The 24,577-nt window shown below is 31.8% G+C and overlaps 3 protein-coding genes across 5 annotated transcripts; 2 read left to right on the forward strand and 1 right to left on the reverse strand.

The window, feature by feature from the left end:
- The first annotated feature begins 4,730 nt into the window (after nucleotides 1-4,730).
- Nucleotides 4,731-14,747, forward strand: LOC108742621 (uncharacterized protein C10orf82 homolog). Its single transcript, XM_025978181.1, is given in 5 exon segments — nucleotides 4,731-5,009; nucleotides 13,227-13,302; nucleotides 13,364-13,444; nucleotides 13,447-13,597; nucleotides 14,408-14,747. Coding segments are annotated over 5 exon segments (606 nt in total). The 5' UTR covers nucleotides 4,731-4,938; the 3' UTR covers nucleotides 14,635-14,747.
- A 573-nt stretch (nucleotides 14,748-15,320) lies between these two features.
- Nucleotides 15,321-20,395, reverse strand: LOC108742635 (mini-chromosome maintenance complex-binding protein). 3 transcript variants are annotated; one of them, XM_018477905.2, is made up of 8 exons: nucleotides 20,209-20,395; nucleotides 19,971-20,153; nucleotides 19,231-19,332; nucleotides 18,044-18,633; nucleotides 16,743-16,922; nucleotides 16,430-16,673; nucleotides 15,694-15,867; nucleotides 15,321-15,606 (listed from the first exon to the last, which is right to left on the reverse strand). In XM_018477905.2, exons 1-8 carry the CDS (start codon nucleotides 20,308-20,310, stop codon nucleotides 15,409-15,411), a joined length of 1,773 nt encoding a protein of 590 aa, XP_018333407.1. In that variant the 5' UTR covers nucleotides 20,311-20,395; the 3' UTR covers nucleotides 15,321-15,408. The 3 variants fall into 3 exon arrangements, with proteins under 3 accessions (XP_018333407.1, XP_018333409.1, XP_018333408.1); XM_018477907.2 differs by lacking the exon at nucleotides 19,971-20,153; XM_018477906.2 differs by lacking the exon at nucleotides 19,231-19,332.
- A 255-nt stretch (nucleotides 20,396-20,650) lies between these two features.
- On the forward strand, nucleotides 20,651-24,169 carry LOC108742636 (putative sodium-coupled neutral amino acid transporter 10). Its single transcript, XM_018477908.2, has 8 exons — nucleotides 20,651-20,833; nucleotides 20,886-21,003; nucleotides 21,058-21,338; nucleotides 21,399-21,520; nucleotides 21,582-21,867; nucleotides 21,966-22,196; nucleotides 22,255-22,432; nucleotides 22,487-24,169. The coding sequence occupies exons 1-8, from the start codon at nucleotides 20,747-20,749 to the stop codon at nucleotides 24,025-24,027; spliced, it is 2,844 nt and encodes a 947-aa protein (XP_018333410.1). The 5' UTR covers nucleotides 20,651-20,746; the 3' UTR covers nucleotides 24,028-24,169.
- The last annotated feature ends 408 nt before the right edge of the window (nucleotides 24,170-24,577 follow it).

The raw sequence follows: 24,577 nt of genomic DNA on the forward strand, positions 1-24,577 counted from the left end.
CTATCTCGCCTATTTCTTATTGACTTCCACAGAGTCCCCTGTTCTCCTATTCTTTCCAATATCTCTTCATTTCTAACCTTCTCTATCCACGGTATCCTCATTATTCGCCTGTAACACCACATTTCGAACGCTTCTAGCCTTTTCTTTTCAAGACAAAATAATCTGAAAAATACAGAAAAAAACACTTTTAAGTGTTAAGTACCTATCAATTGCGTAGTTATCATAACAAATCTGAAATTACATTTTTTAATGGATCATCAAAAATTCCCCTTACAAAAACACCCGGTGTAGATAGATACCTTCCTGTACAAAACAAAACAGATTACACTTCCAATAGTAAACTCGATAAAAATGATGCTATCTCTGAAGTGAAAATGTATTATTAATGTTATTTATTATGTTAAGAATAACACGTATTATACTTGTTTTATAAAAGATATTCCGTTAACAAAAAGGTACAATCATGCTGTGGTCAAGTTCAATAATTTGTGTCAAGAGAATGTATCAGTTGTTTGTAAACTCTCGAAGAAAGGAATAACAGGACAACTTTTTAACGTTACATTAATTTGTTTCGGTTTTAACATAAAAATTCTGTGTAATCGTTTACACCGAAGTGTAATGTCTCTCTGTAAGCCACATTTTAGTAATCACATTCAATATAAAGTGGTACGCAAATAGCGTGAAATTCATCTTTCAACTCGAAAAAAAAAACAGAATGAGGGATGTTTCCCAATTTATAAACTAAACCGTTATAATTTAGATTTAGCCAATCAACAGTAATGATCAAAATTTTAAACGAAAACCGCCTTCGATAAACGTAAAAAAATATATAAATATATATATTTATGTATGAATTACCAAACACATATGTAAACAATTCTCTCTTTTGGATTACGAATAATTGAGAATAACAAGAGGAGTTATCTCAAAAGTAAAACTTGTTATTATTTCTTTTATTAATGATAACTGATTGGTACATACTTAAATAAAAACATAATAGGTAATAAAATAATTTCAAATCAATAAATCACTTTAATCGTTTATCTTTCTCAAGGTTTTCTGTCAAAAAGGTGCATTACATATATATGTCAGCGAATATTTGAAAACAAATTAATAAAGAAGCAAATGTATATTTTAAAGCAGTAAATTCCTTATGTTTTTCTTCATTTTTATCACATGTACGTTACTCACACAATCTAAAACATCCTGTCAAAAATCGAATGTGTTAGTGGATATCTCTTTTCCACTTACTGCTTGTGGAAAGAGAGAGAGCTGTCGAGGTAGATTCGATTAGTCTGTCATCTAGTGGCTACATTCAATAGGAGTAATTTTAAAAAGCATCTGAAGCTAACCTATTATAGTAGCAATCGACAGTCTTAAAATTACAACTACAAAATATTGTGAGCAGATAGTGATTAGGGAATACATATACATATGTTAAATATTTAGCCGTTTTCTTTTTTTTTTAAAGTACCTTAACCAACACATATAATAATTAATATTTGCCAAAAAGCATAAGAAACTTCGTTCTATAGTCTGGGATGTTAGGGCAACATTTTTTAATTTAACAATTCATCATCATCATAAGGTCGTCAGTCTGGTTGGACACGCACCTCCACTTTTCTTTCTTATCCTTAACTATTTGCGAACAGTAATTTAATCCAGGTGCACCTCTACTCCTCTTAACTCCTGTTTCTGCCTCTAACATGTCTCTGACTAGTCTTCCATGCCTGAGAAGGTATTCCATCAACTGATTTCTTATTGACTTCCATAGAGTCCTCAGTTCTCCTATTATTTCTAATATCTCTTTATTTTAAACCTTCTCTATTCACGGTATCCTCATCATTCGCCTGTAACTCCGTATTTCAAATGCTTCTAACCTTTTCTTTTCCACCGCGCTCACAGTCTATGTTTCGAACCCGTACAGCGCCGCGCTCCAGACACATTTATAGCAATCATTTTTCAATTTCTTAATTAACCGTTCGCGAATATAGAAGTGACTTCTTTTTATTGAAGACAACTCGACCCTACGTTATCCTCTACGTTATATCCCTACTATTCCTTCCGTCCTGACTGTCTAGATACCGAAAATCAGGCACTTCTTGTAATTTTTCGTCTCCTATCTATATATTCGCTCTTTCCCTACTTTTTGTCCCCTTACATACCAATAAAAAAAAGAAATAATTAGCTAAATTTTTATATTTAATACCCTGTATCATTTTTCTGTTCAACGTTAAATGCTTCCGTTTAAATAACAAAAAAGGAAAGAATTCACGCATTTAGTATCTGGGGCAGCCTCTCCCATGCAATTTCCGATAGGAACAATTCCAGGGAGAAGGTAATTTCTTCCGAAATTGTAGTCCAACAAGCAAATTTTACAGATGTATCGTGTCAGTGAGAAGTGTGATAGTATAGACAAAACCTGAAACCTTAGGAAATAAACAACTGATAAAAAGATGGTACCTATACGCAGCTGGTTTAAAAGCTTCTGGTAAAAATCGACCTAATATACTAATGTGAATGGAAAGCTATACGTAACATGTAACCAAAAAATCATAAAATGAGAACTGTGTTTGGTTCTAGTTTTGTTGAGAAGTCATTTAAATTTCCAGCAGGAATAACTGCAGTTTTAATTGATTCAATATGTGATACCTATACAAGAGAAAAAGGTTTTCATAAACGAGGGTTAATTTACCCTTTCCGTGATTTTCTTGTTGGAACGGAAAACATTTGTGAAAGGTCGACAAACAAACACAACAGAAACTTTGTGGGTCAATAGAATAAAAACGAAAATTAAATTTAATATACTTTTAATATAATAACACCAGGAATTACAGGTGAGCAAAATTGATCTTGGTCTTTGTCTTAGGAAAGACCGAACGAACAAGACCAAGATTAAAACCAAGACCAAATACGCAGGACTAAATGAAAAATTATCAGTTAAACTATTGGAAGCAACTTTAATATTTTGTTTTCTTGGAACAAACCATTTTTAGTATCTATCTGAAATTTTCAGATAGAAATTTTCAAAAAGAAACTACCACTGTTTGAAAAAAGGGATCTACAAGAATGTCCTCGGAGTAAGTGTTCTTTGTTCCTATACCTGGATAACACATGGTCGAAATATCGAGACAAACTACTTATTTTTAATATTTTTTTGAAGTACTATTTTGTTACCTAAAACGTCAAAAAATGTGTTGGAGGAAGAGTCAATTTATGCATTGGAAGAAAGATAAAGTTCTCCAGTTTTCATAACTTTAACAACTAACGACCATATTTTCTTTAAAAGTCATGACAAGCTCGCATGAATTACAGAAAATTTCACCATTAAGACAATTATTGTGTCGGTAAATGGAAAAATTTGTGCATAGAAGAATTAATAAAATAACATAAATATTAAATTAAATGAGCAAGACCAAGAATTAACACGCAAGACCAAAGCCAAGAGCGAGACTACCTAGGCTATATTAGCAAAATCAATACCACGACCAAGATTGTGTCGGTAAATGGAAAAATTTGGTGCATAGAAGATTAATAAAATAACATAAATATTAAATTAAATGAGCAAGACCAAAGCTTAACACGCAAGTTCAAGACCAACATCAAAAGCAGTATTTAGTCAAGACTTGGACAGTCTTAGTCTTGCTCTTGCTTAGCTCATCACTACTAGGGATAGTGATTTTGCAGGATATCGGATAATAGTGCTCACAAGAAACAGTAAACACAAGAACTACATCGAAATAACAATTAGTTTAGTTTAGTAATCAATAATTAGCTGGCACTATCGTGTACCGGTGTCATTATCTAGTAACCGGCGGATCTAACACTCTTTGTAGGATCCGGACGGGTACCAGATAATGGGGTTGGATTTTTCTTTTTTCTCTGGTAGAATTACCTGACACTGACGTGTACCGGTGACATTATTTAGTATCCGGCGGTCCAGCACTCTTTTTAGGACCCGGAAGAGTACCAGATAATAGCGTTGACTTTTTATTTTTTTCTCTAATAGAACTACCTAACATTGCCGTGTACCAGTCTCATTATCTAGTATCCGGCAGATCCAACACTCTTTTTAGGAGGCGGACGAATACCATATAAGCCGTTGGATTTTTCTTTTTTATCTGGTAGAATTACCTGACACTGACGTGTACCGGTGTCATTATTTGGTATCCGGCGGTCCAGCACTCTTTTTAGGATTCGGAAGGGTACCGGATAATGGCGTTGGCTTTTTATTTTTTTGTCTGGTAGAACTACCTAACATTGCCGAGTACCAGTGTCATTATTTAGTATCCGGCGGATCCAGCACTCTTTTTAGTATCCGGACGGGTACCGGATAATGACACCGCAGGTACATACACGGTAGTGCCAGGTAATCCTAAAAGAATGCTAGATCGGTCAGGTACCGAATCCAAATCGGGTACCTTGCCAATCTATATTTTAAGTAAAAAAATATCATTATGTTCGGTTTTTAACTCGCCATTAGTGTACGGACGACTAACTGATATGCATATTAACTGTATTGTTGTCTTTTTATACACTACATAATGAAAACTCTCTCTGCAACGAAAGAAAATGCTCGCTTTCTTAAGATTCTTTGTATACTATATTTTCAGTTTATTGACATTTAATTATTATGGTCGATATTTAAACACTCTGTATAAGAATGGAAGTGGGCGCGGTACGCAGAAGCGGTAACGCTACTTGGTGAGTGACAATGGAACAACTTTCATTGTTAAACTTCCTGTGACCATCGCGCTGCAGATCTGATGTTCTTATGATCAACAACAACAACGCAAAAGTTCTACTCCATATGGTCGTCGTGGTAGTGAGTAAATAGTGGTTACGTTTGCGCGCTTTTGAAAGCTCTAGCAGCGCGGTCGATTTTGAACAAAGTCCTGAGCAGCGAGTTTGTTTGAAAAAGTGTCAATCTTCGAGGATATGTTTATTCCCGTGAGTGACAGGGAACGACAGGAATTTTTATGTAGGAACGAAAGAAAATTTATTCCAGGGTAAGAAATATAAAAGACTAGATTTTATCGGCGACTTTTCTCGCATTCATGTCTTAAATACTTGCCAAAAATCATCGACGACCACATAAAACTAATTTTCCTATCCTTCGAGAATAAAACTTTTTTTCTGGGTGAAAGGTACCTTATGTCCTTTTCAGTACCATTGACAATGTATGTACAAAATTTCACGACGGTCATTTAAGTAATTAAGGTGTGAAATTGTAATAAACAATTTACGTTCGCATTTATATTAGTTAACATTTATAATGTGAAACCCTTGATAACTTATGATTAAATAACTTTTAATAAAACAAAATAGTTACAACAGAATACGCAAAAACGTTAAGTTTACTTAACATTAGTTCATTGTTTTGTATATGAATTTGTAATTGAAGATGATTTTAGTGCGTATTGTCCAAAAGCTTTTAAAAATTGTACAATACCAATATTTAGAAGTCATTTTTAAATTTAAAAAATGTATGAATACTTATACACAATTAAATAAGCCATTAATATTTCTTANTTAGAAAAGAATGATGGCCGACACTACGTCATAGTGGAGCAATAAATCTAATCAAGCAATCTAAGATCTGAGACCACCGATATTTAAGTAAAAAGGAAGTACGAGTACGTTTTTACCACTGTAGTACTTTGTAATACAGGAATGTTGCCACACCTTCAAAGTTCTTCCGTGGCATCCTGAACAGGAATTAATAAACTATTAATTTTACGAATTTTGTTTTACAAAAATAATCTCCAAATATCTATCTAATTTATACCATACTTTCTAGTAAATTTTAGTTAGTAAAAGGCTGTTTTAAATTTATAACTAATTATCATTGTACCACATTATTAAAAATATTGAACATATCGATTGATAACAAACATGTTTATGTTAATTTAAATTAGAAGTAATGGTGTCAATATACTATTGCGAACGATTTTGTTTTGTTTCTGTGTTGCAAATGGCTTCGATTGAGCAATGAGTTTTTAAAAAGTATTTACGTAAATGATGCTTATTTATAAACGGCAAAGCATTTCTTAAAGTACTGTGTGACCATTAATCATTAATTAATATGTTTTTGAAACCCATTTTGTAAAATTCTGCTTTTCATAATTCAGGATTATCGAAAATTAGATTTAATATAAGAGTAGCTATTTAACTAGTTACATATGTTATGGTATCAATTAGTTTCATTGATTTTATACACATAAAACTATTTTTATTATCCCTCGGGAACAATCTTTTTTTCTGGATAAAAGATACCTTACGTCCTTTTCTGTATCCCTGACAAACTGTGTGCAAAATTTCATGATGATCGGTTCAGTAGTTAAAGCGTGAAATTGTAGCAAACAAACAAACAAACAAACAGATTGACACTCATTATAATATTAATTAGGATAGGTAAACGTAAACGTTCCAACTGGAAATTTTATTAATGACGTCCTACAATTTCCTGTTTCGGCCAAGAGCCATATCATTATAAACTATTAAATTGATAATGGTCGAAACGATTATTGAGCATTATTAATTTATCCATTTGTTTGTTATTATATTCCTTTCAATTATGCAGCATTTTGTACATCAACAATAAGTACTACTGTAAAAAAATATCTAATCATTACTGGTTCCATATTGAGGCTTCAAAGATTCTCTAGACTTTTCCACCAATGTTCAACTCGTTGTATCAAAAATACCGCAATAGTTTGTTGCTTTGGATGTAATACATACATAGGTGCCAATTATATATTTAAAGTTTTTAGCATTTTTCAAACTTGCTGATAACGTAATAACCACTAAGTTTTCTTTTATATTGTGTTTACATTTTTTTTTGTATTTTGCAATGTATAAATTTAAAAAACAATTGCATCACCCAGTTGGGGGTCTTGTTGTTAGATATCGAATCGGTTCTTGTTTGTAATGAACTTTTATCAAATTGTTTTCTAGAAACGGAATATTTTTGTAACATATTATAAATAAAGAGCCACATAAACAATGTTAATGATTAATTAAACGTTAAGTAATACATTTATTTTATTTTGATAAACGAGTGGATTATGTCAATTATCATACGGTTAAAAATTTGAATAATCAACAAACTAGAACATAATGCTCAAAAACCCCGGGCATTATTGTTTACCCTACCAAACAACAGAACGACTTTAATGGAATAATACTTAACAATTTATTAATTTATTTTAAACGAGCGCTACTCTAGTCTGTGTGATGGCAAGCGTGCATCAATTAATTTATTAATAGCAAAAATCCGGGGAAGCCCGGATGAATGAAAACGTAGTTTAAACGATCACAAAATCATCATCATAAGTTTGTCGTAAGATTGGTTGGACACGCACCTCCACTCTTTCCTATCCTGAGCTAATCTTTGCATGGTAAATGTCTAAATGGGAGTGGGTAGGATCGAAAGAGGAGGTCTCTCCCACCACTGTACCATAAAAAGTTCGTGGCGGTCTCCCCCCATAAAAAGTTNGAAAAAGAATGATGGCCGACACTACGTCATAGTGGAGCAATAAATCTAATCAAGCAATCTAAGATCTGAGACCACCGATATTTAAGTAAAAAGGAAGTACGAGTACGTTTTTACCACTGTAGTACTTTGTAATACAGGAATGTTGCCGCACCTTCAAAGTTCTTCCTTGGCATCCTGAACAGGAATTAATAAACTATTAATTTTACGAATTTTGTTTTACAAAAATAATCTCCAAATATCTATCTAATTTATACCATATTTTCTAGTAAATTTTAGTTAGTAAAAGGCTGTTTTAAATTTATAACTAATTATCATTGTACCACATTATTAAAAATATTGAACATATCGATTGATAACAAACATGTTTATGTTAATTTAAATTAGAAGTAATGGTGTCAATATACTATTGCGAACGATTTTGTTTTGTTTCTGTGTTGCAAATGGCTTCGATTGAGCAATGAGTTTTTAAAAAGTATTTACGTAAATGATGCTTATTTATAAACGGCAAAGCATTTCTTAAAGTACTGTGTGACCATTAATCATTAATTAATATGTTTTTGAAACCCATTTTGTAAAATTCTGCTTTTCATAATTCAGGATTATCGAAAATTAGATTTAATATAAGAGTAGCTATTTAACTAGTTACATATGTTATGGTATCAATTAGTTTCATTGATTTTATACACATAAAACTATTTTTATTATCCCTCGGGAACAATCTTTTTTTCTGGATAAAAGATACCTTACGTCCTTTTCTGTATCCCTGACAAACTGTGTGCAAAATTTCATGATGATCGGTTCAGTAGTTAAAGCGTGAAATTGTAGCAAACAAACAAACAAACAAACAGATTGACACTCATTATAATATTAATTAGGATAGGTAAACGTAAACGTTCCAACTGGAAATTTTATTAATGACGTCCTACAATTTCCTGTTTCGGCCAAGAGCCATATCATTATAAACTATTAAATTGATAATGGTCGAAACGATTATTGAGCATTATTAATTTATCCATTTGTTTGTTATTATATTCCTTTCAATTATGCAGCATTTTGTACATCAACAATAAGTACTACTGTAAAAAAATATCTAATCATTACTGGTTCCATATTGAGGCTTCAAAGATTCTCTAGACTTTTCCACCAATGTTCAACTCGTTGTATCAAAAATACCGCAATAGTTTGTTGCTTTGGATGTAATACATACATAGGTGCCAATTATATATTTAAAGTTTTTAGCATTTTTCAAACTTGCTGATAACGTAATAACCACTAAGTTTTCTTTTATATTGTGTTTACATTTTTTTTTGTATTTTGCAATGTATAAATTTAAAAAACAATTGCATCACCCAGTTGGGGGTCTTGTTGTTAGATATCGAATCGGTTCTTGTTTGTAATGAACTTTTATCAAATTGTTTTCTAGAAACGGAATATTTTTGTAACATATTATAAATAAAGAGCCACATAAACAATGTTAATGATTAATTAAACGTTAAGTAATACATTTATTTTATTTTGATAAACGAGTGGATTATGTCAATTATCATACGGTTAAAAATTTGAATAATCAACAAACTAGAACATAATGCTCAAAAACCCCGGGCATTATTGTTTACCCTACCAAACAACAGAACGACTTTAATGGAATAATACTTAACAATTTATTAATTTATTTTAAACGAGCGCTACTCTAGTCTGTGTGATGGCAAGCGTGCATCAATTAATTTATTAATAGCAAAAATCCGGGGAAGCCCGGATGAATGAAAACGTAGTTTAAACGATCACAAAATCATCATCATAAGTTTGTCGTAAGATTGGTTGGACACGCACCTCCACTCTTTCCTATCCTGAGCTAATCTTTGCATGGTAAATGTCTAAATGGGAGTGGGTAGGATCGAAAGAGGAGGTCTCTCCCACCACTGTACCATAAAAAGTTCGTGGCGGTCTCCCCCCATAAAAAGTTNAAGACATCCAAATTTGTCATTTTTTCCTGAAGACTACGTATATTTTAAGGTATTTGTATTCAATACAAGGGCATTTTTCAAATTTGCAGCATAGCATATATAGTATTTGTAGTAGATATAATTGTTGTTGTAAAGGTATCATTTAAATTGTTACATTTTCTCATAAAATCGAATCATAAGTATGTCGCTAATGAGTCAAAATGGATTATAAATTTAACTTTCTGTAACAGGCTAATTTCAAATTTAACGTAAAATATAATAATCTATTCAAAAATGCTTGGTGTCTAATGCAATAATTGGAATTGCACTATTTTAATTCGATAAAACATTATCAAAAATGTTTTTGAATTAAACCATCTCTCCATTTATACAACATGAATATCGTATTAATAAAACTGTCAGTGTTAACATTAAAAGGAGCATTAAGTGATAAAGAAGTAAAATGTGAATTTAGAATACGATTCCTTGGCTATTTTTAGTTTTCAATTACCAGATAGATACCTTGACTCTAAAAAATCTACCGCTAATTAAGCAAACTTCCGCATTCTGGAAAGCACGCGATGGTGTAATTCGTTGGATCACAGATATTAATTTTCACAAACGACAAATGGCTTGTAGCAAACTTTACATCATAATATTAAAAAAGGATGTAATCATAAACTTGGTTACGTTACTGTCATATCAAAGGAAAAAATTCATGAAATACCTTTTAGTCAAGTTCTTCAAAGTTAAAACCTTAGGGGGATGAAATTTTTTATTAGCTAGGAAACTATGACTACACAGAGAAAATTAAATTTTTATGACAATACAATAATTACAATTTTCGATTGTAAATGACTGAATTTGACGTAGAAATAGTAGAATTTAATAGGTAACTTGTAATAATCTTAATTTTAACATTTTTTATTTATTTTTTTAATGTTTTTAAATTGTTACAATTTAATTTGTAATATCAACTAAAATACAACAACATAGTGGTATAAATTGTAAATATCACTTTGACATGTAGGTAAATTTTCCTTTTTCACTTTTTCCATGTAAAATACCAAATAAATTGTTGCCTAACCAACTTCAGAACATACGTTGGTGGCAAAATTCTAATTATGCTGTTAGATTAGCAGAAACGAAAAATCAAATATACCTAAATTGTAAATAAGTTAATCAAGGAAAATTTTGAATTATTTATCAGTATTCACAAACTTGTGCATATTTTAGCTTTTATAAATGTTTTATCCGAGAGTCATACAATGAATCAAATACCTTACTGTAGATAAATATGCTTTCGATGACGTGCATAAAATTTTATTCTATAAATAGAACACTAATCTTTTTTCTTACCTATTCTTTGCTGTAATAAAATTGCATTTTTTTCCATATCTATTTTTGAATATAATGCATTGTCGTTTAAAGCGTCTTTCGTGCGTGGATATTACTTATAATGTCAAGCCTACTAATAAGGAATGGGCGCACAATATTATTTTCTGTACTTCTGTTGTGTGCCTCGAAATCGATAAAATCTATTGTAGGGCCCAGGAATAGGGAGATAAAAATGAAAGGGAAACCGAGTGTTGCAACCCTAAAGCACTGCCACTAGAACAAGGACATAAGGAGTGCAATATTATAACCAGCAGTTCTCAAACAGTGCACCAGACAGCAATCGGATTTAAAATTAGACATGAGAAATATTAAAAAAGCAATCTCTCGTAATTAGAATGAAATTTTAATATGCAAGTACGGCAAAATGTTTGCAGAACATAGAAATTACACATTTCTTTGTTGTACCAGCTGAAATTATGCTTACTTTGGCGAAAACTAACTGGACTCTCGGAATGCATTAAATGACTGAAATATTTGTACTTCTAAATTATCTTTTTAGTAAATAAATACAATTTTTGAGTCGGGAGAAACTCATCGATATTTTGTGACAAGAATTAAAAGCATTATTTGTAAAATTCTGTTGTTTGATATACCTACAATCCATAACGAAATTCCACGGCGAAATAAATGTTTGGTTCTTGAGGTTTCGTTATTAGTTTCTTTTGGTATTGTAAAGTGAAACCACTGATTTAGAACCATTTACAGAGAATTTGCACATAGGTATCGATTTAACAAGAACTGAGCCTATAGGAAATATAAAATCCACTACACTGTACATCAAATGCAATAAGAATTGCCCAACCTGACATGGAATCTTAAAAAACGCAGTCATTGTAAGAATCCTTACTATACTTAATTCTAACAGAAACTTGAGACCATGGTATTGTGATGATAGGTAGCAAGGTACCCCTTTGCGTCTCTTATTTAGCTTATATTTTATGTCACAAAATATTTATTTGCTTTTACGTATTAGTAATAATAATAATTTGTGAATATTGAAACTCAAAACAATTGAAAAAGGAAAAATTTTATTGGTGTATATGTATTAATAATTTTAATGATTTTATGATATCTACCATATGTTATGCTGTAAAGTTATAACATTTACATTACTATTAGAACTATTCTGAGCCGCCTAGGCGGAATCGAAACATAGATTCCTAGCTAATACGCGATTTAATGAAAAACAAAATAATAAAAAAATAACAGTGAGAAGACTGTGTTTTAGATACTAAACGTAATTTAACACGTATGCCTATAGGCAACGGCAAATTAAATTCCGATAATGGTTTTTTACACTTTTTTGACCTTGATTATCGTCATGCTATTCTGAACAAGAACATTATATCTGGGATATTGTTTACAATCATCCATGTGAATAACCACAAACCAGGGTTATAATACAATTAAAATTAATAATAACAGTTATAGTAAGCACGTTCGGATAAAGATTGCAGTGTGGTAATCATATAACAATAGATAAATTAATAATCTCATGGAAAATTCTTAATAGGAATGTAGCAATTGTAAATTCAAATGGACTTCAGCAGTAACTTTCGGTTTTTACTATTTATACTTTACAATGACAATGTTTCCGTCTTATATAACAAAAATTTCTGAAACACCCTGTAACCGCAAAAGTGTGAAATGACGCAAGTATGCCGTGCACATAAAATACACCCCTGTGCTGTTTTACCATCGCTGTACCTGGTACGGAATCTCTTCCTGCCTGTTTTGGAATTTTCACGCAATTAAGAAATAATTTTATAATAACATATTCGACAAAGTTACAGTCTAAGTTCAAAAGGACGCTGGTGCACAAACAACTAAAGAGAAATTTACTGTTGTGTTACAAATACAATAAGATAAATATTTTATTAGGTCGTGTTAAATGAATTATAATGCGAGATCTTCATACCACAAGTGTCCATGTCGATTTGGGCACAGTGGTCTCTTGTGTGAAGATAGGTAAGTCTTCAAAAATAACTGAGGCACTGTTTGAAGACATCAAATGGATCTGTCTTTATAGTTAAAAATCCTAGAGCATCCACACATTACTTATTTCAGAAAATAAGTAATAATATTTTTTGTCTCCAATGTTAATGGAAACTTTTATGAAAATCAATGTTGTTTTAACTTAATAAAATTATAAACCGATAAAATAAAGAAAACCTTGAAGGAATACTTAATAAATAAACAAATGTTATAAGCAATTTCGTTAGCAGGTTTTTCTTTCGGAACCAATAAAAAGATCCAGCGTCACTTAGTTACAATGTTAATGTTGTAATTTCAGTTTCCGCCATATTAATAACAGGAACAATAAATTTAATTGTAGTTCAACCCTTTAATTGGTGTTCAAAACGCAAAATTATTTCTTTGTTTTGTAGATACACTGGCCATTGTCCAAATATCAAATTTCATTTCGGAAAGAGTTATGGTGCAGACACAAAAGAAATTTTGGAAGTAGGTGATAAAATTAATAAAACTGGAAAGACTTTATGTTATAATTATTTGAGGTTTTTAGGAATTGCGCGATCATAACGCTATAAGAGATATCTACACGAAAAGATACAGAGAAGAAGATTACTCAAAAGATGTTCTCAAACNTTCACTGAAAGACAGAGGCAGTACAGGAAGAGAAAAGATGAAGAAGAAAAACGAATAAGAGCCAGAAGTGCTCCTAGATTGACTCCAATTAGATCCGAAGATCAAGTCGATAGAATGGTAAAGGAATATGAAGCACGAATCACTTATAAAGGTTTGTACACTTCTCAAACCGAGTATAGGCGTTTAGAAGTTTAGACCACTGCTTAATATTCGGGAGGACACCGGTTCGATTCCGGGTTTGTCTGCCCTGATCCATGTTTTTCTGTGGTTTACTCAGGCAAATGCAGGGATACTGACCCAGTAATATTCTACAAAAAATCTTTCACTTTCTCTGTACCGTCTTCATTTCATCTTTCCCACTCCAACCACAAGCTGGTGGCTACCCATTCCCACCATTTCTGGAAGAAGACTGAAGAGAACCTTCCGCCCTACCCTTCGGCGTAGTCCACAGGGACTTTTCGCCCACCAGCATCCGTAACTGGTGGGAATGATATATCCAAAAGTTTTTTGTCACAAAACAACAGATCAAGTATTTAAAAATAGAAAATTCTTGCACCCTTCAATAAAAAACGTTACCTAAGTTCTTGAACAGCGCTTCCTAGCGTTTCGGTAGCACGAGTGGCGAGCTTCTTCAGAGGTGCTTCTATCTGCGATGCTGAATGGTCGCCATTCGTCCCACCGAGACGTTAGGAAGCATCTTCAACACACGACGACCTTTAGACTCGATTCAGAACAGTATCAGTTCACCTACTGGCCACGAAAGCTTTTAACAAATTGTCAGTTTCGATAAACCACCCATATAGGTAGAGGTTATTTAAAATGACATGAGCCTTGACCTTGAAACAGTGAATAATAAATAAGTAGCTAACACGACGCCATTTTTAAGTGGACGTTATCTTGATTACTTATACGATTAAATTGCTTTAATCGTAGTATTTACTTTTTAATTATGTTTATCCAGAAAAAGAATTATCTCCGGAATGTCCTCCTATTTCTGGATACACGGGACATATCCCAAGAGTAAAAGCTAGTGAGGAGTCATTATCACAACGTTACAGTACAGCAGTTAGAAAAAGTCTCGAAAGGTTGAGGGAAGAGAGAAAAAGACAGCATTACTTTAAGGGAATTCAGGACGATATAGATCGCGCCATTAAAGGCCTTGACAAACAGTGCCTCAAAGACGATTGATAAAACGTGTAAATGTTAAAATAACATTGTTTTGTTGTCAAACTTTCTTTTCTCATTTTAAGGATGAGAGATAGGAAAGTAGCACATATTGAATGCACACACGTTAACAAAAGTAATAATAACAATTAAAATTAATAATAACAGTTATAGTAAGCACGTTCGGATAAAGATTGCAGTGTGGTAATCATATAACAATAGATAAATTAATAATCTCATGGAAAATTCTTAATAGGAATGTAGCAATTGTAAATTCAAATGGACTTCAGCAGTAACTTTCGGTTTTTACTATTTATACTTTACAATGACAATGTTTCCGTCTTATATAACAAAAATTTCTGAAACACCCTGTAACCGCAAAAGTGTGAAATGACGCAAGTATGCCGTGCACATAAAATACACCCCTGTGCTGTTTTACCATCGCTGTACCTGGTACGGAATCTCTTCCTGCCTGTTTTGGAATTTTCACGCAATTAAGAAATAATTTTATAATAACATATTCGACAAAGTTACAGTCTAAGTTCAAAAGGACGCTGGTGCACAAACAACTAAAGAGAAATTTACTGTTGTGTTACAAATACAATAAGATAAATATTTTATTAGGTCATGTTAAATGAATTATAATGCGAGATCTTCATACCACAAGTGTCCATGTCGATTTGGGCACAGTNCAAAATTAAAAAAAACTATTATTACATAAACATGTAAATGAAATCAAACACAAAAGCAAGAAAACTTAAAAATATAGATCGTAGGTAACATTGCTATTTTAAAATATTAATTTGTGTTTTTTAAAGCTTCAATTCTTTCTTTCCGAATGTTTTCCATCTGACAAACTTCCTTCCAACATTCGTCATCAAACCGGGTTTTTCCGTCTGATAAACATTTCAATCTGGCCAATACCAGCAGATTGTGAAGGTCATCAGCGGATGCCTTTTTTGCTTTTCTCATCTGAATAAATTCTTCCTCTATCACCTTTAATGATAATAATAACAATAATCATCATTATCATACAATTATAGTAGTAAGAAACATTTTTTTTTAAGACACGTATTCATTTACCTCTTGGGCGCCTTGAGGGAGTTCGTACTTGTCACTATTATGTCTAGCGTTCGTTAAATATATTCGTATTTTGTTAAGAATTTCTGGCTTTAAATATTTTTTAATTGCATCGACTGTTTCAGGAAATATTTCGATTTGATCATCGGCAGGTTGCAAAGGTATTTGAAAATCGCTCTAAAATTATTACCAATTAAATACGTACCTATCTCAGAACAAAAATTAATATAGGTATTGTCCATTCCCTTAGAGAAAGGTACAGCGTGAACGATGCACACAAAATATCGATCGTAGGCGTATCAAAACCCAACCGTTACCTCTGACGACGTAATCTCTAACAGTTACGCCCATCGGAGCAATCCGCTCACGTCGATCTGATATGGTGTACCTTTCTCTAAGTGAACGGACTGCATGAAAATATTTTGTAGGTACTTGAGTCAAATTTTAATCATCCACATGACACAAGTTTTTGAATTAATACAGTTTTACGTTAATCTGTTTCGAATAATAATAATTTTTTTAGTCGATGTACCCGAATTCCATATCAATAAAATTGAAAATATAATATTATAATAATGTCTGCGATACATACACTGCCAATTAAATCTTCACAATGGCAGCACCTGAATGGCAAATATTTTATATAGGCCCAATCAATTGAAGGAATCGATTTTTCCAATTTCCCATGAATTGATATACAGGCCAAATTTTAAAGGAAAAAAGACAAGATGAAACTTACTGGCAGAAGACTTTTTTCTTCCGATAAAATTAGTATTGGTATGTCGCATTCGTATTCCATTTGATAATAAACAAAATCGTATTCAGTTTTCTGATTTCGGATAACATTAGAAAGAGCTCTAACGTTATGAACACCTGTTGAATTCAATTGTCCTGTTGTAAGTAGCGTTTCGTCGACAACTAAATGAGTATTGGGACTTAATTGCAACAAGCCACTGTTTAATCTGTTGTAGTCGTAGTTTTTCCTTTAACATTGTTGACAAACATTTAATTACTACGATTATAAAACGAAAGCCTGGAAAATTGTAACTTACTTTGGAATTAATTTTGCTTCATTAATGTTGCTAATTGACATTTCTAAATAGTGACTTTTTGGAAGAAATAATTCTAAAATACTGTAGAGTTCTTTAACGTATTCAGGTCGTCTCTTAATAGGAACGTTTGAAATATTAAGCGAAAATTTTCCTAGAGCTAACAAATCGGCTCGCATATAACTAAAAGAAAGTCGGAGACTTAATTTGTTGCATATATAAAAAAATGTTAATTATTTGTATTTCAGGTAAAGTAGTTTAAGATACCCTCCTTGAAGTTGTTTCAAATATTGCAACACTTCCAACAAAACCTAAGGCGTTCTAATAAGTCCCAGTTTAAAGGGACATGCTAAATCGAATCGAAATCAACTGTAAGATTAAGTTTCAAGTCAGAGAAGATTAACCTAAACCAAATTTTCAATTTTTTAACATTAAAATAAAGTAAAAGTATTTAGCAGACATTAAGTTCATCAAAAAAGAATGTTGGCACCATTGTTAGTTTGATATAAGTACTGCGCAATCAACTTCAGAGAAGGTGTCGCAAACTTTGCAAACAGCACATAAACCACAACATAAAAAATTAATGGCAGATGTTCAATGGTACAGATTTAATACACACTAACTTCTTTTTCATGGACACCATACTGGATATTTCCACGATTGAATTCAGCGAAGTTTTTTGAATTATTTGATGTGTCACTAGAATATTTAATCATATTTTTGTTATATTTAATGCTACTATGTTTGCACTGAACCAGAACGGCACAACAATTTTCTATTTGTGAGAATATGATATTACAATTTACAGTAACACCAAAAGAGAAACGAAACTAATTGACACATCTTTGCAATAAATTCGTAAACATTTGTTTTCCATGGCTCACCATGAAATAAGGAAACATGGTCGAACCAAAAATGGGACTGAATAGGGTCATGCATAGAGAAGGACAGAAGCCGCAAGAGTCGCTGCGCGTTGAAAGACTGCGCAAGAAGACTAGAGATAAAAATAGGGACATTTAACGCACGGTGCGAGCCGGAAGAGCGTTACCAAATTGTGTTAAGTAGATCGCTGCGCAGTAAGGCAGTGCGCATCGAATTTACAGGTAGACAATGAGGTTTTATATGCATTTCGTATGACAACTGATGACGTAATGCGCAATCGCTCATCGCGCAGAGGACCATTTCGTCTTCTATCGTTTATTGGTTCGGAATAAGTTACTGTTTCTATCTTTAGTAATTTGCGCAAAAAAATTGTGTGTGTGTGTGTGTGTGTATGTTTGTTTAAAACCCCCATTATTACTTACATTTTCGATATTAAATGACATATTAAATACTCGGCTGCCAGTTCATCTCCTAAAAGCAATGACGTAAGAACCAATAAAAGTTCTTTTTTGGCCTCATACATGTTTTTGTCGTCAAACCCAATGACACTATCGTGTAACATAGGATTGCTGTGTTGCAATTTTTTCCAACTGACGCAATGTATCCTTGGAATCAAGGAAGCGGGGGGGTGATGTACCTGTACTTCCATGTCGTTCTCGAATTCGTTTTTGTCAAATTCACTAAGCATCGGATGTGTTGAAAGAAAACCTACAAATTCTATCATCTCGTTCAGTTTCAATGTTTCGGAATCATTGTAGATTTTCAATAAACACGTTTTCCCTGCACGTTTCGGAATTGGATAGTTTAAAAGAATATCTTGAGGTATTTCATTCGAATCATTTTTAGGCTTATTACTTTCTGGAGAGCAAAGCTTTTTAGCCTTGTCTTCGACTCGTTTGGTCGATGTTGACGGATCTACTTCCATCATTTCTTCGACTTCTAATGTACGTTTTACAGATTTGCTTGCAAAATCACCTTTTGAAATTTCCTTTGTACTATTTTGATTTTCAAGCTAATTTTGTTAAGGATATATATGTAAAAATGCACTAACTTATATACAGAAATAATAATTATTTTATAATTACAACAGTTAATATAACTACGAGGGGGAGGGTCACAAAATTACAAACACTCGCAGTGATGCCAAGTACCTTTTTCAAATGGATGATAAGGTTTCGGTACGAAAAGACAACACAAACGAAGTTTGCCAATTATTATAATCACACTACAAATTAATTCTAAACAATAGGTTCACTCTTTTAATATGACTCAAAAACTCCCTCCCGCCGATATATATGTATAACTGTACAGTACACAGAAGTTGATTTATGACCCCCTGCAAAAAAGCGCCAGGTTTTAGGTCAAATCAAAGGTGTGACCCTACTGTACAGAATATCTTTATAGTGTTATTGTGACACTATTGTTGAGTGTTTATTTTATTTCGCAATCCATAATATTAATCATAAAGCATATATATAGCATGCCATGTATTTCATCGGGGAAGTACCGAAGAACGGAATCGTATCCTGTCCTTTAACATCCTCATTTTTATAGTGATAAAAATGGAATGTTTTTATTAAAAGATAATATTAATTAATGAGAAGGATACTGCTTCTGCCCAAGGGTTAAGTCCTGGGATGGATATAACAACATAAGTACTTCTTTCCTTTGTTACATTCTTAGAACTATCCGTTAGTATACTTTCATTTTCCTTGAAAAGTACGTACATTTTTTGAACTCAACAAATAGCATTTTAAACTCAAAATTTTATTTCCCACGGCTATTAGTCAAAGTAAAAATTGTTACCGCATAATGACAACATATTATATCATGTTAAAGCATTTATGAAGACGTTTACTTGTACACGTAAATAAGTAATAAAAATAAAGTATTCAATATTAATCGTGAGATGAGAATATTTATTGTATAGTACAATGTAGAAAAGCATTTGAGTACACTTTTAAAAAATCACCCTGTAAGTCTTTAAATTAAAAATAGCAAATATATCACACTACGCCCTCTATAGAGTAAATAAGAAATAAAGTAGCTAAAAGAATTGCATGACTGCGCCATCTATTAAATAAATATTTTCACAATATGTTTAGGTATTGTATTGAAGCGCCACCCTTTATGTAATTATTCATTAACCATATGAGGCGGGAAATAAAGAACTAATTTTGTGAAATTAAAAGTATAATCATTTTGAGAAGAGTTAAAACTAAACTGAAAACTAGTAAAATCTTACGTCATGCAAATGCTAAACAATTTGTTTGTTATTTAGATAAACTATACCCACATCTGATATGCAACAAAAATATTGTTTATTCAGTTTTTTCAGAAAATTATTACCTGAGATTGAATCACATCTACATATTTTCCATTTCTCATACAAGTTTCATCAGTACCTACTTTACTAATTTCAATTTTTTCAAAATAAAACTCAGGATCATGCATATCCTGAATCATTCCACGAAAACGAACAAGTCTCATATCTTGAAAATAGTGTGAATTTTGAATGTTTACTAGAGGAATCTATAATTAATGAGACTCTTAATTAATTAATAATTAACACAAACAATCAACTTACAGTATTCCATACTGCATCTTGCAATAAATGATTTAAACACTCACTTTCGTTATCATTAAAATATTCAGGAGTCCATTGTGAAATATCAATATTTACCGACATATTTGTTTCAACAAATTTAACAATAAATTAACTATTTTTTAAATAGAGTAATTTTTCTAATTTACACCTAACTGTTGAGGTTATTTTACAGATGATAAACACAACTGCTTTATAAGGAAAGTGGCACAACTTGCACATACGGTTGATACTTTAGAAAACATGCTGATCAATTACATTTTTTATCTTAAAATTTAATGTCAATAAGGATCGTCCAATTCAGATCATTGTTTTTAAAATAAATATCTGCTTTTTTCTATATTTGAAGGATAACAAGAAAATGCACAATTCAAACTGCTCATCAGTCACTACTTTTTGTTTTGTTTTGTATCAAAAATATGAGGTTAATATCACAGAAATGGATTCAAATTTCTGCCATACGAAGCATATTTTTTTGATTTATAGGTAAAATTTGCACATTTTTTGAATAGAAAACAAAATGAACCAAAAAGTTTCTCATATTATGACCATAGCTAACAGTATTATTGGCGTGGGACTTTTAGCAATGCCTTATTGTTTTAAACAAGTAAGTATGAAATAGCATGATCAATTGTAACTTATCCCAACTTTTATTTTAGTGCGGAATATTACTGTCTATTTGTATTTTAGTGGCAAGTAACGCAGTTTCACGATTATCTTGCCATTTACTTTTAAAATCTGCTATTATAGCTCGTCGAAAAACGTTTGAAAACTTAGGTAAGAACAGCTGTTTATTAATATTCATCAAGGCTTATGTCTTTTATATTTTAGCATTTCATGCTTTTGGATCATTAGGAAAGTTTATTATTGAAATTGGAATTATTGGGTTTTTACTTGGAACATGTATTGCTTTTTTTGTTGTGATGGGGGATTTGGGACCAGCAATTATTACAAAAGTTTCTGGCACACATTCAAGTGACACCATACGTACCAGTTTATTAATGGCATTAGCTCTCTTTTGTGTCCTACCACTTGGTTTATTAAGAAATGTTGATAGTTTAACAAGTGTCAGTACTGCATCAGTTGGGTTCTATTTTTGTCTTGTTGTAAAGGTTTGTTTGGAGGGTATGTCCTTAGAAAGGTAAATAAATTATGATGGCCTTTCTTTTTAGGTAATCACAGATGCAGGTCCACATGTTTTTTCTGGTGACTGGACTTCCAGAGTTAACTTCTGGAGACCTGCTGGTATATTACAATGTATGCCAATATTTACAATGGCATTATTTTGTCAGACGTAAGACTGTCTCTTTGCTTATATAGATATTTACTTTAAATTATGTTAAAACATTTTGCAGACAAATTTTTGAGATATATCAAGCTATTCCAAATGCATCTTTGGATAAGATGAACGAACTAATAAGAGCAGCTGTTAATATTTGTACTTGGGTCTATATCTTTGTTGGCATTTTTGGATATATTGCTTTCTGTAATCAACCATTTACTGGAAATATTCTAATGAGTTTTACCCCTTCCATTATTACTGATGTAATGAGCATTGGATTTGTTCTTTCGTTGGCATTCAGTTTTCCTCTTGTTATTTTCCCTTGTCGAGCTAGTTTATATTCCTTACTTTACAAACAGGTAATGAAAACTGCTTTTATGTTTTTTGAAACTTTATGTTCTATAATAAATTAAAAAGAGGGCTTAGTTACCACTAATAAAAATAATATAATTTTTAGGCACATTCATCTCATGAAATTACTAAAAATTACATTCCAGAAGGAAAATTTAAATGTTTGACATTCATTATCGTTTTTATATCCCTCCTAACGGGAGTGCTCATTCCAAATATTGAATTAGTTCTGGGTCTAGTTGGATCAACCATTGGAATAATGATTTGTGTGGTATTCCCTGCTACATGTTTCATATGCATTTCTATGAAAAATACGAATGAACGTATTGCTGCTCAAGTATAAATAATATGTGTGTTTTAGATAACTTTTTATTTAATAATAATGTTACTTTAAGGTCATGTTGTTTATTGGAATTATGGTAATGGTTTTGGGAACTTATGCTAATCTTTATGCAATAGAGCAAACCACAATTGTAATTGGCGCTCCCCATGTTGAAATAAAAGAACCTGCAATTTTAAAGATTGTTAAAGAAGACACTGTGCTTCGTGATAATGCTATAGATATTCCTTCTGGTATGTAATTGTAATAATTTTCACTTCTGTTCAACTCTAATGCAAAGTTTATAGTTAAGACTCCTGAAAAGAAATCTCTAGATACTAACAATAATGAAGAAAAACCGAAAATTGTTCAAGATACAACAGATAAAGCACCTCATTCTCCTCCCCCTTTACAAGAAATTCGTCAAGAGCCTCCTCAGCCAGTTGAACCGGAAGATGTTCCTAAAAATGAACCTCATCAAGTCCTACAAAAGGAATCTGTAAATATGGTTTTGAGTCAGCAGAATAAATCAAACGGGCTTGATACATCTGATACTAAACTAAAGAAGGAAGCAAATGTGGATGTAAAGAAGAATACAGAACCTCCCCCAAAACAAGTTTTGAAAGATACACAGCACAATAGTCAAGCAGATAATGAAGAGCAAAAGAAAGAAAATAAAAATTCAGAGAAAAGAGATGAAGTGGATATTGATGCAATTCGAAAAGAAGAAAAGGAGTTGATGGATCAAGATAAAGAAAGACTGAGTGAAGAAAAGAGCAAACTTGAACTTTTGAAAACGCTCAAGAAACAACAAGAGTTTGAAAAGCAGCTGCTGGAAACTCAGAAAGAGCTTCTTGGACAAATAAAACAGCAAAATAAAAAAGATGACACCAAACAAAACGAAATAGTTGCTGCCAATCAAGAAGAACTGAAAAAGGCAGTTAAACAAATTGAAAATATAGCAAAAAAAGCAATTGAAAGTCTTAATCAAAAAAAGGAAAAGAATCAAGTAGAAGACAGGAAAAAGGTGAATGAAAAGGAACAAAACAATGGTGGAAATGATGAGGTCAGAGAATCAGCACTACAAGTACTTCAACAAGAAGTTGTTGAAAATAAACAAATTGTAGAAGAACAAAAACGTGATGATTCCAAAAAAAATATAGAAAAAGATTTAAATGATAATCCTCCATTGAAATTAGTCGAAACGATTCAAAACCAAGAACAAATAATACCAAAAAATAAAATAATTCCTATGCCATTGGTTAACTCACAAATTTACAATACAGGGGCTAGTAAAGGATTTGTCCCACTATTGAACAAAACTAGCCTGAAAGAACCTAACGCATTAGAAAGTAATAAAACAGGAACAAATATCTTAGATGTTTTAAAAGGAGCAAACGTTATCAAGAATAATACAAACAACGCCGTGAATAATGAAATTTTTGCAAATCAAAATCAAAACGAACAAAAACAGGAAGAAAAAGTAGAAAGAGAAAAAAGGGACATAGAAGAAAATGAAAATAACGCGTCAAAAAAAGTTTGTCAAAGAGACGAAAATGAACTACACCATAAAAAAGAGATTGATGGACAGGATCAAAATGAACAAAATTTAATTTCAAACAAAATGAACGAGAACGAAAAATTAAATAATGAACAACTTATTGCAAAAAAGTTAACAAATGACAACAAATTGGTTGAAGATGCATTGAAAGAAAATAATGAAGAAAAAATTGAATTGCAAAAATTCGTTACCCAAAAACCTTTGAAGGATGAACTCGAGTTACCAAATTTAAACGATGTCAATTTATTAGCAAAAGATATTCAAAAAGACATGCAAGGACTTCGATAAACACTTAAAATTCTATTTTTTGTGATTTAAACTAAAGGCTGTAATAGTTTTAAGACATTTACCATAGTATATCATATCGTAAACTAAATGTATTGTACATATTTTTATTTATGTAAAATGATCTGTAAGTAATTTTTAAATATTCAAAAAATAAATATAACTGATGAATGTTACTTTTTCTTCTTTATGTGTTTTTTGTCCTTTGATGCATTTAAACTTTTTAAGCTACTATTATAATAATCCCCTCAAAAAAGGATCTTCTATATTTTGAACATAAACCATCACAATTGAAATAGTTCTCAAAAAAGATTACAATGGTACTTCATGAATGGCAAAGATTATCATCAATTATGAGACGTAGTACGCCACTGCCATGTTTATTTAGAATAAGCAAATTTTCATGACAGCTATGTATAATTTGTGCATAACCTGTTCTACAACATTGCTATTATTTTTATTTTAGATTAAATGTGTAGTTAATAGCTAGGTTTATTACTTTTCATTTAGCAGTTTATTAAATTTTTTACTGATATTCTACAATTATCAATTT

Source organism: Agrilus planipennis, unplaced genomic scaffold, assembly GCF_000699045.2.
Source record: "Agrilus planipennis isolate EAB-ADULT unplaced genomic scaffold, Apla_2.0 scaffold335, whole genome shotgun sequence".
NCBI lineage: Eukaryota > Metazoa > Arthropoda > Insecta > Coleoptera > Buprestidae > Agrilus > Agrilus planipennis.

Bases quoted from the DNA above. Each gene is read 5' to 3' on its own strand.
- LOC108742635 (XM_018477905.2), bottom strand. From the start codon at position 20,310: ATGTCGGTAAATATTGATATTTCACAATGGACTCCTGAATATTTTAAT. The intron at 18,634-19,230 runs GTATCCTTCTCA...TAACAAAATTAG, and splicing joins TTAACCCTTGGGCAGAAGCA to CTTGAAAATCAAAATAGTAC. The intron at 15,607-15,693 runs GTAAATGAATAC...TTATCATTAAAG, and splicing joins TCCCTCAAGGCGCCCAAGAG to GTGATAGAGGAAGAATTTAT.
- LOC108742636 (XM_018477908.2), top strand. From the start codon at position 20,747: ATGAACCAAAAAGTTTCTCATATTATGACCATAGCTAACAGTATTATT. The intron at 21,868-21,965 runs GTAATGAAAACT...TATAATTTTTAG, and splicing joins ATTCCTTACTTTACAAACAG to GCACATTCATCTCATGAAAT. The intron at 22,433-22,486 runs GTATGTAATTGT...CAAAGTTTATAG, and splicing joins TGCTATAGATATTCCTTCTG to TTAAGACTCCTGAAAAGAAA.